The sequence below is a fragment of the Chenopodium quinoa genome, unplaced genomic scaffold (assembly GCF_001683475.1).
Source record: "Chenopodium quinoa cultivar QQ74 unplaced genomic scaffold, ASM168347v1, whole genome shotgun sequence".
In the NCBI taxonomy this organism is placed as follows: domain Eukaryota; kingdom Viridiplantae; phylum Streptophyta; class Magnoliopsida; order Caryophyllales; family Amaranthaceae; genus Chenopodium; species Chenopodium quinoa.
The window spans coordinates 2,892,051-2,908,189 of NW_018743212.1; the positions used below are offsets into that span (position 1 = coordinate 2,892,051).

The 16,139-nt window shown below is 37.7% G+C and overlaps 2 protein-coding genes across 5 annotated transcripts; both read right to left on the reverse strand.

The window, feature by feature from the left end:
* Positions 1–3,983: 3,983 nt before the first annotated feature.
* On the reverse strand, positions 3,984–7,758 carry LOC110734422 (transcription factor UNE12-like). The gene is made up of 6 exons (XM_021914572.1): positions 7,294–7,758; positions 6,783–6,902; positions 6,344–6,409; positions 5,639–5,704; positions 4,975–5,052; positions 3,984–4,795 (listed from the first exon to the last, which is right to left on the reverse strand). The coding sequence occupies exons 1-6, from the start codon at positions 7,639–7,641 to the stop codon at positions 4,565–4,567; spliced, it is 909 nt and encodes a 302-aa protein (XP_021770264.1). The 5' UTR covers positions 7,642–7,758; the 3' UTR covers positions 3,984–4,564.
* A 2,128-nt stretch (positions 7,759–9,886) lies between these two features.
* LOC110734424 lies at positions 9,887–15,986 on the reverse strand. Of its 4 annotated transcripts, none has more exons than XM_021914577.1 (8): positions 15,257–15,986; positions 14,389–14,567; positions 14,166–14,287; positions 13,289–13,424; positions 13,076–13,203; positions 12,801–12,999; positions 12,591–12,700; positions 9,887–10,465 (listed from the first exon to the last, which is right to left on the reverse strand). In XM_021914577.1, the coding sequence occupies exons 2-7, from the start codon at positions 14,447–14,449 to the stop codon at positions 12,591–12,593; spliced, it is 756 nt and encodes a 251-aa protein (XP_021770269.1). In that variant the 5' UTR covers positions 14,450–14,567; positions 15,257–15,986; the 3' UTR covers positions 9,887–10,465. The 4 variants fall into 4 exon arrangements, with proteins under 4 accessions (XP_021770269.1, XP_021770267.1, XP_021770270.1 ...); XM_021914575.1 differs by having other exon boundaries at positions 12,587–12,700; XM_021914578.1 differs by lacking the exon at positions 9,887–10,465 and adding an exon at positions 11,783–12,473.
* Between the last annotated feature and the right edge of the window lie 153 nt (positions 15,987–16,139).

Here is a 16,139-nt window from a genome sequence, read left to right on the forward strand (position 1 = left end):
GAAATAATTTATACACTTTACCTCTAAGGGGGACATCCTTTCAAGCAATAACCGTATCGATCGGAGGCGATCAACGCACTTCTTCTCGAACCGCGGCCTCCACGCACAAGCACGTGCCATCCCATCCCCAATAGGAACCGGGTCGCGGTGTGGTCGAAACGCAGGAAAATACTCGTATATTCAGGTCTGTAATAATGTCAGACATCCAATGAAACCTGCCGCGTCATCCTGACTCGAGAATCCGGCTCACACGCGTCATCCCGACTCGAGAACCCGGCTCACACGCGTCATCCCGATTCGTATCACTGAACGGAAGGTGGAAAGAGTTTGTATCCAACTGCCATCGCTCAAAGAAAGTCGTGATCAGCGTTGAGTCAATCCTATCGTGCATGGTGGCAGTAAGGTGACTCACTCTAGTGCCCCTCAATCGGCTGAGCATATCGCTCTCCTCCGGCCAAGCCTCAGCCCAACTACACAGAAAGTTACAAGTTTTTTCCCGCGTTTGGCATTTCAAAATGCCCGTATCCAAAGCCCTCTCCTGGTCCTCCCAGATACGGGTAGCTATGTGTCCTAGAAAGCTAGGAATCACACTCCCGTCTACAGGTCCCCCATCCACCTCACCCCTCACCACCCAAGAATCATTAACGGCCCTCGACCGTTTTTTGCTTACCGCAGACACAGTGGACGCAGATGATATGCCACATCTACTAACAAATCTACCATCTCTACCCTTACGCACATCTACCCTATGCATCTCATACATATCATCAAGCCTCTGACTGAATGGACTGTAATCATCATATGGTCCACTCTGATCGTCCATCCCACGCACCACATCCTCATCTGCCTCCTCCTCCTCTTCCTCTTCCTCATCACCATCATCATCTTCATCCTCCTCAGGATGGTGAACCCGGTCTCTGCGAGCCGAGGCCGAAATACCACGAGATCTAACGTGTCTGGGCCCCGAGCTCTCCATGGAGTAGATTCTACTTCTAATAACATCCATACTCTTCCCTGTACTAGGTCGAAAATGCGATACTTAACTCCATTTAAATAACGAAAAATAATAGCAATTGTTATTATTATTTATATTAATAATCTATTTTTTTAAGTATCAACAACAAAAATTAGAAATCCTAACCAAAAAAAATATCAAATAAACAAAAAAATACTAATAAATTGACATAAAAAAAATACACAACACTAAAAAAAAAGATAAACCGAAAAAAACAAAACAAAAACAAAAAAAATTACAAAAATTCTAAAATTTTTTTTTTAAAAAAAAAAACCGGATACGGCGGCGGTGCCTGGAGAGGACGCCATGCCCACGGTGGCGGCGCCCTAGCCAGAAGCATGTCCCACGGCGTCGGCGCCTGGGCAGGACGCCTTGGCCACGGTGGCGGCGCCCACGCAAGACGCCACCACCGTGGATCTGGCGTCTCGCCCAGCCGCCGCTGCCGTGGGCCAGGTGTCTGGCTAGGGTGCTGCCACCGTGTCCTCTCCAGGCGCCGCCGCCGCATCTGGTTTTTTTTTTTTTTTTTTAAACAAGTACCTTCCCACCGCGTGACCGCCCTCCCTCCGCCTCTGGCGCCGCCATTTCCTTGCCTTTCCGCCTCGACATTGTAGTTTGAGTTTTTTTTTTAGAGAGAGAAAATGAGAGTAGAGAGTAGAGGGAAGATGAGAGTGTGTTTTTTAGTTTGTGGGCAAAAGTGTCAATTCACTTATAATTTGTGGGCTTTATGTAGAGATTTGCGGGCGATGTTTAGCAATTCACTATTTGGAAAGGGGGCTGTAGCCTGTAGGTGTTCTACACTTGGGTGTAGGTTTTAACAATTACTATTGAATAAGTTATGGCTCATTTGGTACTTTTGAAAGGATAAAGATTAGCAACACATGACGCCGTAACACTTCTTTGTAATTAGTTTTATCAGGAAAACTAGTCATTAAATATTGAACCCTAAACTAAAAAGTTGATTAATTAAAATTATAAATAAAAAAAAATAATAAGTTCAGTTAAAGCATCTAAATTTACTGCATAATTTGACATAATGAAATTTATACAACCCTAATTCCTCTAATCTGATGAAAAAAGAACTAGCCTTTACTATACGTTATCCTTTCAGGTATAAAGTTACGTACTTGAAACGTTGGACTTAATTTCATTTGTCTAATCTTACTGTTATCTATACGCGTGCTATCATAAAATGTTGGTCATTTTTGTAATCTTGATCTCCTACTTTCTACTGAAGTTGATCTTCACAGTTCATAGTAGTTTGTGCACTCGTACTCCAACAAGGGTCGTGTCCACTTCATGCCGAGTTGATAGCTTAACTATGCCCATTATTCGGTGGAAAAATGATGTAATTCAGTAATTGTAATGTTTGAAAAAGTTCATACTTCGTATTTCATTCATCTTCTAAGGATTTTCCAACATAATCACTATCATACGATTATTGGCGCGGTCTTCGTATTTCATAAAACTTCTGAGGGATTTCCAACATAATCACTATTACACTTCGTATTTCATTCATCTTCTAAGGGTTTTTCAACATAATCATTATCATACGATTATTAGCACAATCTTCAACTACAATTAGTAAGCACATTGCCTGGTGATTTCGTGGAAATTCTAACGAAAGCATGTGCTTCAACATGAGAGGATCAAAGAGAAGTATACTTGAGGTGGCTAATGGACCAGATCAAAGACTGGAACATCATCCAAGTCTCCAACAATTGATCAAACACAAATCAGCAAGGTTAACGCACTTAGCTATGCTTTTTAAGTGAGACAGCCCTGCTCCATACATCAGTCTAGCCCTGGTTTTTAACATGGTTGTGGAGTATTTATTCATGTGCCTTCACTTGAATAGAGGCAGATTATACAATGTTTACATTTGGTTACTTCCCCCCCCCCCCCCAGCCTTAGGCCGAATCCCCTCTCCCCCAGTCATCGGTTCCCAATTTCAGCCTTAGGTCAGAAACAAACTAGCTTGCTGGGAGGGGAGTAGGGAACCTACTCTCCCAAAAGTACCCCAGCATATCACGCGCGCGTGCACACACACAACCACACGCACACGCACACACATACACTCACCCTTAATCTCTTTCCCTCACCCCCCCCAAAAAAAGGCTACATAAAAATTGAGATCACTCAAAGACCTTAGCAGCAACTAAGCCTCCCTCAAAAACAATCCTAGACTGGCTTTATACAAAGACAATAGCCAACCAACCACCTAACCTTACATAGGAAAGCAAATGATTAAACGCATAGTGTGTCTTAGCTAACTCGATTGTGGTAAGCAAAGTGACCACAGCACCCCTCAATATTGTAGCACTTCAAGTATGGGTTTGTGACTAGCTAAACTTAAAACAAAAACCAATTCACACCGATTTATAGTAACACTGTAACACACTAAAACATATACTCAGAAAAAACTAACAAGTCTCCTTGATTTAATACTAATGTGAAACCGTCTCGTATCTAATTAAGCTCTGAGTAGGACGCTTTTGGTGGGTGTTCGCTTTTCCCCAATCCCTCCAAATAGCTTTAACCCTCGCTCCCTCCCTCCCTCCCTCCCTCCAAGTGCCTAGGCTCTCTAACTACTAGAGTGGCTGGAGATAAAACCCAAAACCCAACCATCCCACTTCACACAATAAAACAAAAGAGTAAACTCATAGTGCTTAAGAAAGCGACTCGGGGGTATCACCTAGTATGTACACCTACCTAGACTCCTTTCAAGAGAGGTTGGTAAGATAAATCAACAGCTACTTTGGCAGCAAAATATGACGACAAATGAAATACCCACCTAAGCTGCAAAGTAAGCAAAGGGGTTTCCCCAAACAAAAAAAGAAAGGAAAAAAAACTGATTCTACAGGCATATAATTATTCAGGGGATGGGGCTAAAAAGAGATCAAATTTGTCAGCTGACTTTATAAAACATAAGGCCAACCACCCTCCTAAATAAAGATCAAAACATAAAACATAATTAAATGATATGAATTGAACTATACAATAAAAGAAGCTATTCTGGACAACTAAACATTATCCTTTCTAAAATCTGCATTCTTTCCTGATAAGAAAAATACATAAAATATTACAAAAGATATATGTACTCATCCATTCCTTTATCAAGGTCCCACCACCCACTAAGAAAGAGGAAAAAAAAATTGACAACCCTCCACTAACATAATATTACATAAAGTGCTTTTGTCATCCACCACTAACTCTTCATCCCCACCATATTAGAATTCAAAATTCAGAAACTCAAGTTAAGCTTTGACAATTTTCCCCCATTTCTTGCCTTTACTTGAACTCAACAAAGACTAATGTTAGAGGTGTGCTTCCAATTTTTTAGCCATGATATTAGTCCCTATTTGTTGACAAAACTAATAAAAAAGTTGGGCACTATGGCATCTGACTTTGATATCAAATTCAAAGATGAGATGATTGAACTGATTTCTTTGGAGAGGTTGGATTTCGACAGCTATATAGAGTGGGACCCATGATCAGATTAGCGAGTTAAGATGAAGGAAACTGAGGAAAATCACCTTCTGATATGGAGATTTATGAAGGTGGGTTTGACTCGGGCTTCACAAGTGACCCTGCATCTGGCGGCTGTGTGTGGTAGATTGCGGATGCGAGTGAGATAGGCATGATGCAAAGTGCCTTGGATTGAAGGAATTGCATTGCGGCCCCAACATTTTCTTCCATGAGCTTTGCAACTTGTCTTTCAGTTCCGTCATTCGACCATTTTTCCCACACGGGTTGACCTCGCCCACCTTCCCCACCTTCTTCCTGTTGGGAAAGGAAAGCGTACAAGAAAACGACGTCAATGGAATGTCTGAAATTATATCATGTGATCTGAGATGAGAAATGTCAAACTATTGCCTTTTCTTTTTCTCGTACCAGAAATGATATAATACAACAGTTCTTTTAGGTTTTTTTTTTTTTTTTTTTTTTTTTTTTTTTAATACCTCAACAGATGATATTGGCATGTCTGTAACGAGTGGCACCACTGCACCAGCTCCACCCAATCTACTCATGCTCAAAACCTGACAATCAATGGTTAATTATCAGCATTCATAATAACTTTAATTTAAAACTACTACGCTAATATAATTGAGGGCAAGCTTCTCCTTGAAGTAAAGAGGGAAACAATCAATTTAAAAATAGCAGACAAGTTAAAATATAATAACAACAATCTAATAATAATGATTTAATTATAGTGTCTGGGACTCTGGGTTATAGATACTTATATTAAATTGAGAGCCTAAATATAGGGAGTCATGATTGAGGGTCTAATGTAAGAAATGTAGATAACTGTATCATGAAGTCATGATATAAAATGATGAAAGACCGTACTAGGATCATAGGGCATTATTTGCTTAATAATTTGGGCTATTAGTATGGGTCCATGTGTCAATCGAATAAGCATAATGAATGGAGCAACTCACTGGATGCTAACTACTGGGGAAAAGAGACCAATATATAAATTTTGGATTAAAATTTAGATGCTAGGATTGCTAGCATTATGCTAAGTAGCTGAAAATTTTTGAGTTATCTTCCACCAGGAAACAGCTGCTTCCATCATGAGACAAAGAATGGGCAAAAAAAATCCCAACTCAAACATAAGGTTACCTTGACTTGCAACCTCAAGAATTTCACATAATCCACGATTTCATCAAGCATAGCAGCTCTGTCTGTCTGCAAAAACAAATATAACGATGCAAGGATTACAACTTGACATAAATGAACTCTTTTCAACAGTAAAAATGCAACTACATAGGTAGGTCAATGAATTAGTAATGCTTGCAGACAGGGTATTTTGCAATGAAATGCAATATAGTGTAATATGCTGCCATTCGAAATGAAATATGGTGGAAACTCTGTGTGATGGAACTACATTAGATAAAACCCTTAATTTGAACCAATGTGAGGCCTATGAACATAATGAAGGATGAAACTAGACTGGGAATATGGGTATTTTGAGAAAATTTGGGTATAATCATTTGCAAAGGGCACAATTGCACCTAAACCCTTCTGTATTGTGATAATGTCCATGAGGCCAAAAAAATTAACCTTGAGGCCTCAAAAGTGGTGTCATAGTAACAGAACTCAATTCCAATCTATAACAACACCAGATGCTAATCACACGAGAAGGTGTATTGTATCAAAGATTTGTGATCCCAAGATTGTGTTACATGTTTAATCAAATTCAACCAAACACTATCTGCCATGTCTAAAATAAAAGCTAAGGCATAATTTATTCGCATGTGACAAGGGGAAGACAGTTTAGCACCAAACAACCCGTGTTATTCTGGGAAAAAAAAAAAGCAAACCGACCTTGTTGACACTTGGAACAAGCTCTTGCAATGCCCTAATTCTTTCAGCAATTCTCTCTCTACGCAACTGTTCAGAAAGAAAATGAGAGTATGTCAGGCATACTTTTCATCTAAAGTGGTTCAAACATACAACACTTGATAATATCCATGAATGATTTCTCTTATCCAAGACATAATTTGAGCCAGAAGCAAGATGAGCATTATATTCACAAAGCCCGTATATAACCAATTCGCTAGAAACATAAACCGACATATGGAAGTCTAAGCAGATTCACATGAAATTCAAAGACACATCCTCTTCTCTCCTATTGATGATGGAAGGAAGAGTTGCATTTAGACTCTCAAGTACATCAAAAACTATGCCAATGAGATTAATTTGACAGATAGTCATGCTCATAACCAATACTTCTTCTCTAACACCAAATTAACTGAAATCTTACCCTCTCAGCAATACTATGTGGATCAGTAGCCTGCCCTCGTCTAGCTCGTACTCTCGGACGAACAGCAGGTTGATGCGGCGCCACGGGAACAGGATTCGACATCGGCTGGCCATGGTATACCTAAAAAAAGTTCCACACCCATCCTCAACAACTCAACATAAAGATAGCAACTTTAATTAAACAATGTAAAGCTTCAACCTTTTCTCACACCCTTCATTTAACTCAGCAACAATCATATGTTGTAACTTTACCCAATATCATATTCATAATTAATTCTTATCCATTATTTCCTACAACCCATTTAATTAACACCCTTCTTCCCCAAAATTCAACCTCCATACTCCTAATCCAAAATCTAAAACATACATACATACCATATGCTAAATTTCTAATATATCAAAATTGTTACACAATTATACATTTTCAAACATATATTATTCCAAAATTCAGCAAAAACATGGAATAAAAAGAACAAGAAAATATATTTTTAAAAATAAAATTAAAAACTTACATTCTTATGAGCAGAATTAGCAGAAGCATCAACAAGATGATGTTGAGGGTCATCACGAAAACGCTTATTAGCACTACTAGAACCCTCGTCATGTTTCATAAACCCAGAATTGGGCTTACCAGCCTGGTCCAAGCTCAAGCCCAACGGAAAAACGGGCGGCCCATGAAACCCACCTGGGCCGGAGCTTAATTGGAGCATCATCGGAGCTCCGGGGCCCAAATTCACATCAGTTCCCGCCAAATTAGGGTCACCGGCGGCAGCGGCGGCGGCAGCTGCGGCGGCGTAAGTTTGCATCTCAAGAAGCTGTTCGAGGAAATCTTGGTTAGGAGTATCTGGATTGTTCGCCATTGAAGAAGAAGAAGAAGAAGAAAGCAAAAATTTTTGAAGAAGAAGAAAGAATGAAGGGATAGAGTGTTTGGGTTCTTTTTGTTAAGTAGTTGTAAGAGAGAGAGAGAACGAAGAGAGAGAAGAAATAAAGAAAAGAAATGATGAATTTTTAGGTGTTTGGTAGACTTTTTTTTTTGTTTTTGTTTTTTTTTTTTTTTTTTTTAATTTCAAATATGGTTATTAAAAAAAAAAAGTGGGTTTTCTTTAAATAATTTTATATTTGGGCAGCTGTAAAGAAATAAAAATGGGGGGAGAAATAATTATGATAATTGTATAAATATATAATAACGTGTTGTTTTGGAGTTGTTTAGGATTATCTAACTTTGTTTAGGTCTTAATAATGGGATGGATGATAGACTTAGGAACACTAATTGAATTATGCCATGTCATATTTTGTAGGGTTGTATGAATTAATTAAACCTTTGAGGATGAATCTAGTCGGTTGACAGAGCTAAAAAATATTGTACTCTATTTGTCTTTAAAAGTTATTCTTATTTGAACGGTGATTGTCTAACAAAATAGGATAAATTTGTAGAAACGGATTAGATGAAGAGTATTTTATGTACTACCTAATACTTCATAGTTTTCAAATATGAAGCTGAACTTCGTTTATATTGAGTATCTATGGAATTATTTTTGTGAAAGGGTAAGCTGATGTTAGAGAGTTTTAATTTCTTGGACTTGGTTCAATGAATCAAATTATAAGGGAATTGTAATTGTAGGTAAGAGACAAACATATCCAAACAACATATGAGTGGTTGTTTGAAATTTAGAATGTGAGTTTTTAGGTAGCTTGCAAAGTTTTGTTATAGGGTTGTCTAGAATTCTATTCACTTATTATTTTTTTTTTATTACTCCGTAATATTCATAATTTTGTCATTACAGAAATGATAAGTAAATAGCAACCTTAGGATTAACAATCAGCAAAATGGTCGAGTCAATCCATTTAACTATAATTTTATTTTGAAATAATTAAAGTAAACAACACATGTTGCAAAATACCATAGTAAAAAAGTGCTTGTTATCATCAAGGTGAGTTTGAAGTTGCCACAATTCCACAACAAGTATAATCGACATTCACCGAAGAGATGCAGATATTGACACGAGTGGGTGCTTGATAATTGATATCATTAAGGCGAGTTTGAAGATGTTATAGATATAAGCCAACTGGATGCTATAGATATTGATGACATAATAAGGATTGTGAAATAGCTCATGTAAGTTTGAGTAAGAGTAGCTAGTGCAACGCACCATCTTGTGAATGATCAAATTACTTGTTGAATACTTGTCTCTATACGAGAGATTGACCAATAACTAAACCGTTTAATTTGAATTAAGAGTATAGTAGCCTTGAGGAGAACGAAAATGCCAATCAACTTTACCAAATGTAAGGCATCACAAAGAATTTAAGGTACAATTAATTCACTTCATGCTTTTACTTCCCGCAAACATCTAAAGTAACTTTCAATAATAATAATAGAAGGCAATAAACCATAATTTAGAACCATATTTAGACACTATTTCGATCAAACGATTGAGGAAGATTACTCTCCTTTTTCTCAACTCAATTAGAACCATAGATCCAATGTCATAATCAAAGTAAACTCAAGCTCGTTGCCTTTATGAGTTTGACTTCCCCAACTTTAAAAAAAAAATACATAATGTCAATCACTTGTCAAATGGGAGTTAGGTTCCAAGTCCTAAAATAACCAAAATCCTAACTTTCAAAGAAGTCATCTCCCGAGGGAGTTGATCACCTTAATAATTTAATATAATTATTAAAATAAGTACAATATCACCTACTAGTATTAGTGGAGCAAGCCGTTTTATTTAAAGAGAGTTCACTTTTTTTTTTTTAAAAAAAAAAGAAAAATAATAATATTTCTAAAAATGTAATAAAATAAAATACTTGTATATAAAAAGGCAATTACGCGTGCGGCAAATGGGCAAAAAAGAAGTTGACAAAAATGTGTCACGGGGTAAATATCTATCAGATGATTGTCAAAAGTGTCATCATTTCGCTATATTCATATTTTCTACGGCTCCATCTCTGTTTTTTGGAGATAGATTCATTCCATGTGTTTTTCAATCTAAAAAGGCAAATATAGACGTAGTATATACGAAGTGCTCGTATATACTTCGTATATATAAGTTGATGTTAGATGTCGTAAAACAAGATGTTCTTGCAACAACTGACCTCCATACATAAACTCTAAAATTTCTTTAGCTCAATAGAATCCGTTACATAATGATTTGAGAATATACAGTTTATCGCAATAAAGTTATAGCGCAACCCCTTGTTAATGTAGTACAGAGTAATATGTTACCTCGACTTTGCTGCAAGTTATTGTGAGTCGTTTCATACAAGATTTGCTGCTTTCTTTTGATATATTATGTAGCAACACTGATAGCATACATTGTAATAATTGGACAAATGCCAGCAACATATGTAGCTCTCACCTAAGTCAAGACTCGAGTCATTCTCCCTTGCCAAAATATACTGAAGATTTCAACAGATTGCGGGAAGTCCTGCAAGGATCATCAATCAAGGTTGCGTTGCATGTACTAGACTTTTAACTTCAGCTCTAGCCAATCTTGAAATTTTTTTGGGTATATATATAGTAAGATGAAATTCCCACAGCAAAAATTGCATGCGCATACAGGAATCACAGGTAATTGCTGCGATATATTACCCAAAAAATTAATATACTTCTGGATCAACTCTGGCAACTAATGGCTCTCTTGACCAAGATTTGGAGGCATAACTGCAAGTAAACCCAAAGAGCTGAAAAAGAACTTACAAATGTAAGAAATCATCCGACGACCTTGTTAGTACATTAAATGTTTATAGTTCAAGACTTCAAGTATGACCTATCAGCTCTCAAGTCAATATAATGTTCTCAGGGTAAATATGCCAACGATTTTATGCATTAGAGTTTTCTTTCTCAAAACTTCAGCAAGAGTGCAAGTCACTATTTTTACCAAGACTAGACACAATTTAGTTACAAAAAAGATTTTAAGGAGTCACAGGTTCTCCCATTCATTCTTTCAACTTTCCTTCATGAATTTCTCTCATTCACGCCACCCTACCTCAAAAAGGATAAAAGACGTTTGTTCATACTGTTCATCCCATATACGATACAAATACAATGATATGACACCCTCAAAAATGGAAAAACAGTTTAAGTTTTGTTTAAATTGAACAGCTGCGGGGCAAGAATTGGTGAATATATGGGGCTGGGAGCCTGAGAGTTAGGAGAAAGACAATAAATATAAGGATAGGCAACGCAAGGATTCACATTTTGCCTCTCTGAAGTTTGAAAGAGCAGAATAACCAATTAAAGCAAAAATGATAAAAGGGCAAGAAAACTAGATTGATAGCGTATTTGGATATAGGGATTTGGAGGGAAGGGAAGGGGAGTGAGAGCCAGAGCGAGGGATCTAATTTTACTTATTTGGATAAGAAATGGAGATTGGAGAGAGAGAGAAGAGAAAAGAATTGAAGAAAACAAATTTTCTTTCCCTTTCAATAAACCAAATCCGTCCATAGTTGAGAAAATTCGAAGAAATAAACTCACTCCTTCCCTTCCTTCACCTCTATTCTCTGTCCCTTGCCTTTTCCACATTTATGAACCTTCCCTTTCCCACCATCACTACTAACACACATTATAAGAGTGATTGGCCCATATAATCTGGATATAGTATTAAAAACAATTCTTGTCTAGTGCCTAACACCTAGAAAAGAGAAATGATCCTTTCTCCAGCTAAGCAGCACTAAGCTTCTGCTATGATATTAATGGAAGATTGTTAGGAGAGAAGAAGGAATTTCGATAAATAAACTCGAATTGCAGCAAAATGAAGGATATTCAAACTTTTAATAGGCTTGATTCTCTTCCAATCAGCAATGCTAAACAAAGCACTCATCAATATTCAACATAACCCCTCCTATCTCTAATTTGCACTAATAGAAATTTCCAGTAACTGGGCTTATTATCCAAGCCACTAAATCATAATACAACGGCCTACATTGCCCCTTCCCCCCCCCCCCCCCCCCCCCCCCCCCCAAAATATCGATTCATAGCTGCTTCTACATCAGCTACATTACATAGAACAAAAAGCACCCAAGTCTTCCCCATCTTTACCCCACTCCCTTTTAAGATGAATGAAATGTTATGAATCAATGAACCCATATACAACCCACATAAATTAATCAAGGAAAGAGGGAACTTATCCAGGAATGAAAACCTCCAGAATTTCAACACATTTAATCCAAGCTATCCAACATAAGCCTAATTTCTGCACCAATCTTGCCCCTCAATATTACAAGCTATGTCATTCTCCACACTCTTTCAGCAACTATAAGATTCAAAGAGAATTAGCACAAGTCTGAAGAAAAATTGGTGATGATAGTCAAGTCAATTGATTGAAATTTGAATAGGCTCTGAAACAAGTATACACCAGTGAAAAATCAGTTCATTCAATTCTATCTAATGGAAACTATTTGAAAAGCTGAATTTGTTCAGCAATTACCTCTTTCGGTCTTTTCTAGAGGTACTAGGCAAAGATCGCAATAGTAGTCATTTAAAAGTTTTAAACTATGTTTGATCTGCAAAGGTCCATGTAGTCATGTAGACTAGATAAATAATCCTTTAAGTTGGTGTATCACTTGTTACTCCAAGACAATCCTACAAGCAACAAGTTCAAAGACAATCCTACAGTCACAGTTGCTGAAAACAGTCAACAGAATATGTAGTATTCGAAACTTTTGTTCAAATTTTCGGAGCTGAATATTGCTGCACCAAGGTAAAATGTGTGGAATTAGCAATTAGTAAAGTATGACAACATGTTTGCTAGAAATCTAACATAACTAGACTCCACGTATAGACAAGGGTGGAAGGGAACTTACTAACTTATTCAAATTTGATTTCATTCTGTGGCTGGGAGAAAAATTCTTTGGCATTGCGAGCAACTTCTGCCTCTAACATTGCTTCTAGAACAATATCAGAACCTGTTACTTCACCTAATCCATGACACAAAAGTCAGTCTCCGTTAATTCCAGTAAATCACTCAGCAGTTTAAGCAAACATTTACGAAAATAAGTTGATGACATCAAATCATACCTTGACGATTTGGCAGTAAACCTGCACTCTCAGCAGATACAGGAAGGACTGACAGAAGGCCAGGTCTGTCATCAACTGTGTCCATACTGACACTTCCTTCTATTGTCCCAGATTTTACTGCAGGGGTTTCTGCCAACTTAGCATAAGCTGTAGCTTGACTATACAAATTGGATGTTCCAGAAGCCACTGAGCCATGTTCCTGGAGAACAAAATCTCAATAAGTTTTCCATCTTACATGCATAAAGTTGCAAATAGTAATTTGTTCAGCTATGAACCTTAAACACACTAGTCTCTGTCTTAAAGCTATGCAGCTGTTGTTGGATTTGTTGAGGTTGGACCAGGTGTTCCCTAGGAGCAGTGCTCTCGTCACTGATATTTAGAGGCCCAGTATTGGCAGTTGCCCCTAGAAAGCAATACAGCAGCTCACATTGTATTCATGGTACAACTAATGAGACACCATTCATAATAACCACAATATCAATTAATACCTGTGTTCATATTATCTTGGTCAGGATTATCCATCAGCCTTCGCGTCAATGGACCAGGGTTCATGACGGAAATGCTGCTAATTTCATAGCGAATAGCTTCTAGCTGTGCCATAGTATCTTGCAATTCTTTATTTACCTGGAAAACAAGTTGAGCAAAACAGATTTGAGCACTTGATGTTAACAGGAGTAGCCATCATAACATTGACTCCCCAAGAGAACATCTGAACATCAACTATTTATACAAACATAGGAGCATTAATAGACCAAAGTACAAGAGACCAGCATTATTAGCAAAGTGCAACCTTAACTAACTCAAACACACACATCAAGCATATAAAGCTCAAAAAAAGCAAGCTTCCATTCGATCAATGCTTTTTACATCACACACTATAAGATAAGCAAATTAATAAGTTAACTCATAACAGGTAGATCAAACTCCAAGCAAAATCAACTCAAACCCTCAATACAATATAAACCAGTTTAAGCACATCCGGTCAGGTAATATCAAATATACATTTGGTAGATTGCGGTCAATTTCGAGATCACAATTCCTTTTTGGGTTGATTTTAGAATGTTGTTTCAAGTTTTGGGGCGAAAAATCAAAAACCCATGTTCTAGACCCTAACATTTATGGGGTTTTCAGGCCAAGTCAATTTTTGCCAGAAAATCCCACTTCTAATGAATCAAATTGACCTAAAAGAAATCACCCAATAAAGAAATCATCAATATTCTACCCAAATCACAACAAGAATTCCCCAATACAGATAAAATTAACTCAAACCCAGAAAATAAATTTCAAAACTTTCAACATTTCTACAACAATAAGAATCCATGAATCATATTAACAATAATATATTGTATATAAATTGAAAGAGACCTGACGAAATTGAGTTTGTTGCATGACATTTTCGAATTGACCACGAGCTAATTGAACATAACCAATAGCTCTGCCAGCTAATCGACCGGCAGTTCTTGCAATGAGCGGAAGATCCTTAGGCCCTGTTGATTGTAAAATCGAATAAAATTGCGCAAAATCAAAACTTTAATAATACAAATGATTGAAAATCTCAAAAATTGCATAAAAATCAGGGGATACAAACCGATAAGAGCAGCAGTTGCTCCAAGAATAACGAATATTTCACCATATGATAATCCCAGCATGATTTCTATATTGATTATTGGCGTCGCATGCAGCAGAGTTGTTGATGCAGCAGAGACTACGCCCCCTTACTCCCTTAGTCTGGGTGTTTGGATAGTCACGTGCTGGCTCGCCTGCTTACTACTCGGACCCGATGGAAAACCCGGAATTTAGCGTTCTTAATTTCTAGAGTTTATCTTATTTTTGTTTATCTGATCTACGTTAAATTTATTTTTTCTAATGTAATTCGACTGCGTGATTTGATCAAACTAACATGGAAATAATTATGAGTACGAAGTATCAAATGTGTAACTCACTGTGCCACTTTATTTAAATTAATGGTTTTTTGTATAGTAATATAAAACAATTTTTTACCCCAATTCTTACAAAGTATTGTTTATTTTTTTTCAATTTTCTTTACTCTTTATTTTATTTGATTAGGGGATGGCCCCTTTTGGGTCGAAACTTCTCAAAGGTTATTATCGTGCTAAAAATGAGTACAATGCTTCACTGCTTCACTTGTAAGTGGAATAATTTGAATAAACCTAACTTAAATCCGTTCCAATTGTCATCGATTCACTTTACTAGAATTTTATTAAAGTTATGTTCAATTCACCTAATCTGATAAGAATTCTGATTTTTGACTAAATTTTGACCTTATTTTTACCATGATCCATATGATAAACAACCATCAAACGACTAAATGAGATGCCATTAAATTCATTATAATTATACACTTTACAAATATTAATATTTCATAAGCTTCCATTATCACTAAATTAAAGATAGAAGTATTTCATAATAGGAAAAATGGAAATTAAAAATCCAACCTTTGCACTTTCTTCCCTTAAAAATCCAACCTTTTGTTTATCCAAGAATAATCCAACCTTCACCCCCTATCTTCATCTAACTCACTTTCCCTTCTCACTCCTAAAAAACAGAAACAACACAGCACGCCTCGCCACCAATTCCGCCACCACAAAACAACCCACCACAACAACACCCAAATTACATCAGCCTATACCGCCATCGTCATCAACCAGCCATCTATTTCCATCGCAGCCACATCAGCACCTCGCAGCCCCTGCTCGCCTCCCCACCTAGCCACCTCCTAACCGTCACCACCTCAACTGCCACCCTACCAAATAAAACCAAACCACCACCACCTCACCTTCACCCCAAGACGAAACTACCAAACCAAACCAAAATCACGTCCAACCACTTCCCCTGACTGCAGCCCCCACTCCCACCACGATTTCTATTCTCTTGGTGCGAGAATCAACACCCATAAACTTCATCTCGCCATTTTTGAAATCAAGCCACCTCTGTTGTTCTTTTGGCGAGAATCCACCCAAAAAAACCATCTTTTTTCGATTTTCGCCCAGAAATTTAAAGACCACAAACAAATTAGAAACCTATTCCTCCGTTTTTCGAACCAACCCAGAAAATTTGTTCAAACACTGCCCTCAAGGTCGCCACGGCCGTGTTCGGAGCTCCGCCACCGCTAATTTGTGCTCAATTTGGTGGTGGGTTTGCGGGTTTGTAGGTGGTAGGTTTTGTGTGATTTTGTGGGTTTTGTGGGGTTGTAGGTGGTGGGTTTTGTGGTGAGTACGGCGGCGGTGATGGTGGGTTGGGTTGCCGGGGAAGAAGAGGTGGGGATGGGGAGGGGAAGGGGGTGGGCCCGCTGTTCCGATCGGGATGGCGGGCACGGGC

Excerpts from the sequence above, each read along its gene's own strand:
- LOC110734422 (XM_021914572.1), bottom strand. The coding sequence starts at position 7,641 with ATGGCGAACAATCCAGATACTCCTAACCAAGATTTCCTCGAACAGCTT. Across the intron at positions 5,053-5,638 it reads TCTTGAGGTTGCAAGTCAAG|GTTTTGAGCATGAGTAGATT; the intron begins GTAACCTTATGT and ends ATTGATTGTCAG. Across the intron at positions 4,796-4,974 it reads TGCCAATATCATCTGTTGAG|GAAGAAGGTGGGGAAGGTGG; the intron begins GTATTAAAAAAA and ends CTTTCCCAACAG.
- LOC110734424 (XM_021914577.1), bottom strand. The coding sequence starts at position 14,449 with ATGCTGGGATTATCATATGGTGAAATATTCGTTATTCTTGGAGCAACT. Across the intron at positions 13,425-14,165 it reads AACAAACTCAATTTCGTCAG|GTAAATAAAGAATTGCAAGA; the intron begins GTCTCTTTCAAT and ends CTTGTTTTCCAG. Across the intron at positions 13,204-13,288 it reads CCAAGATAATATGAACACAG|GGGCAACTGCCAATACTGGG; the intron begins GTATTAATTGAT and ends ATTGCTTTCTAG.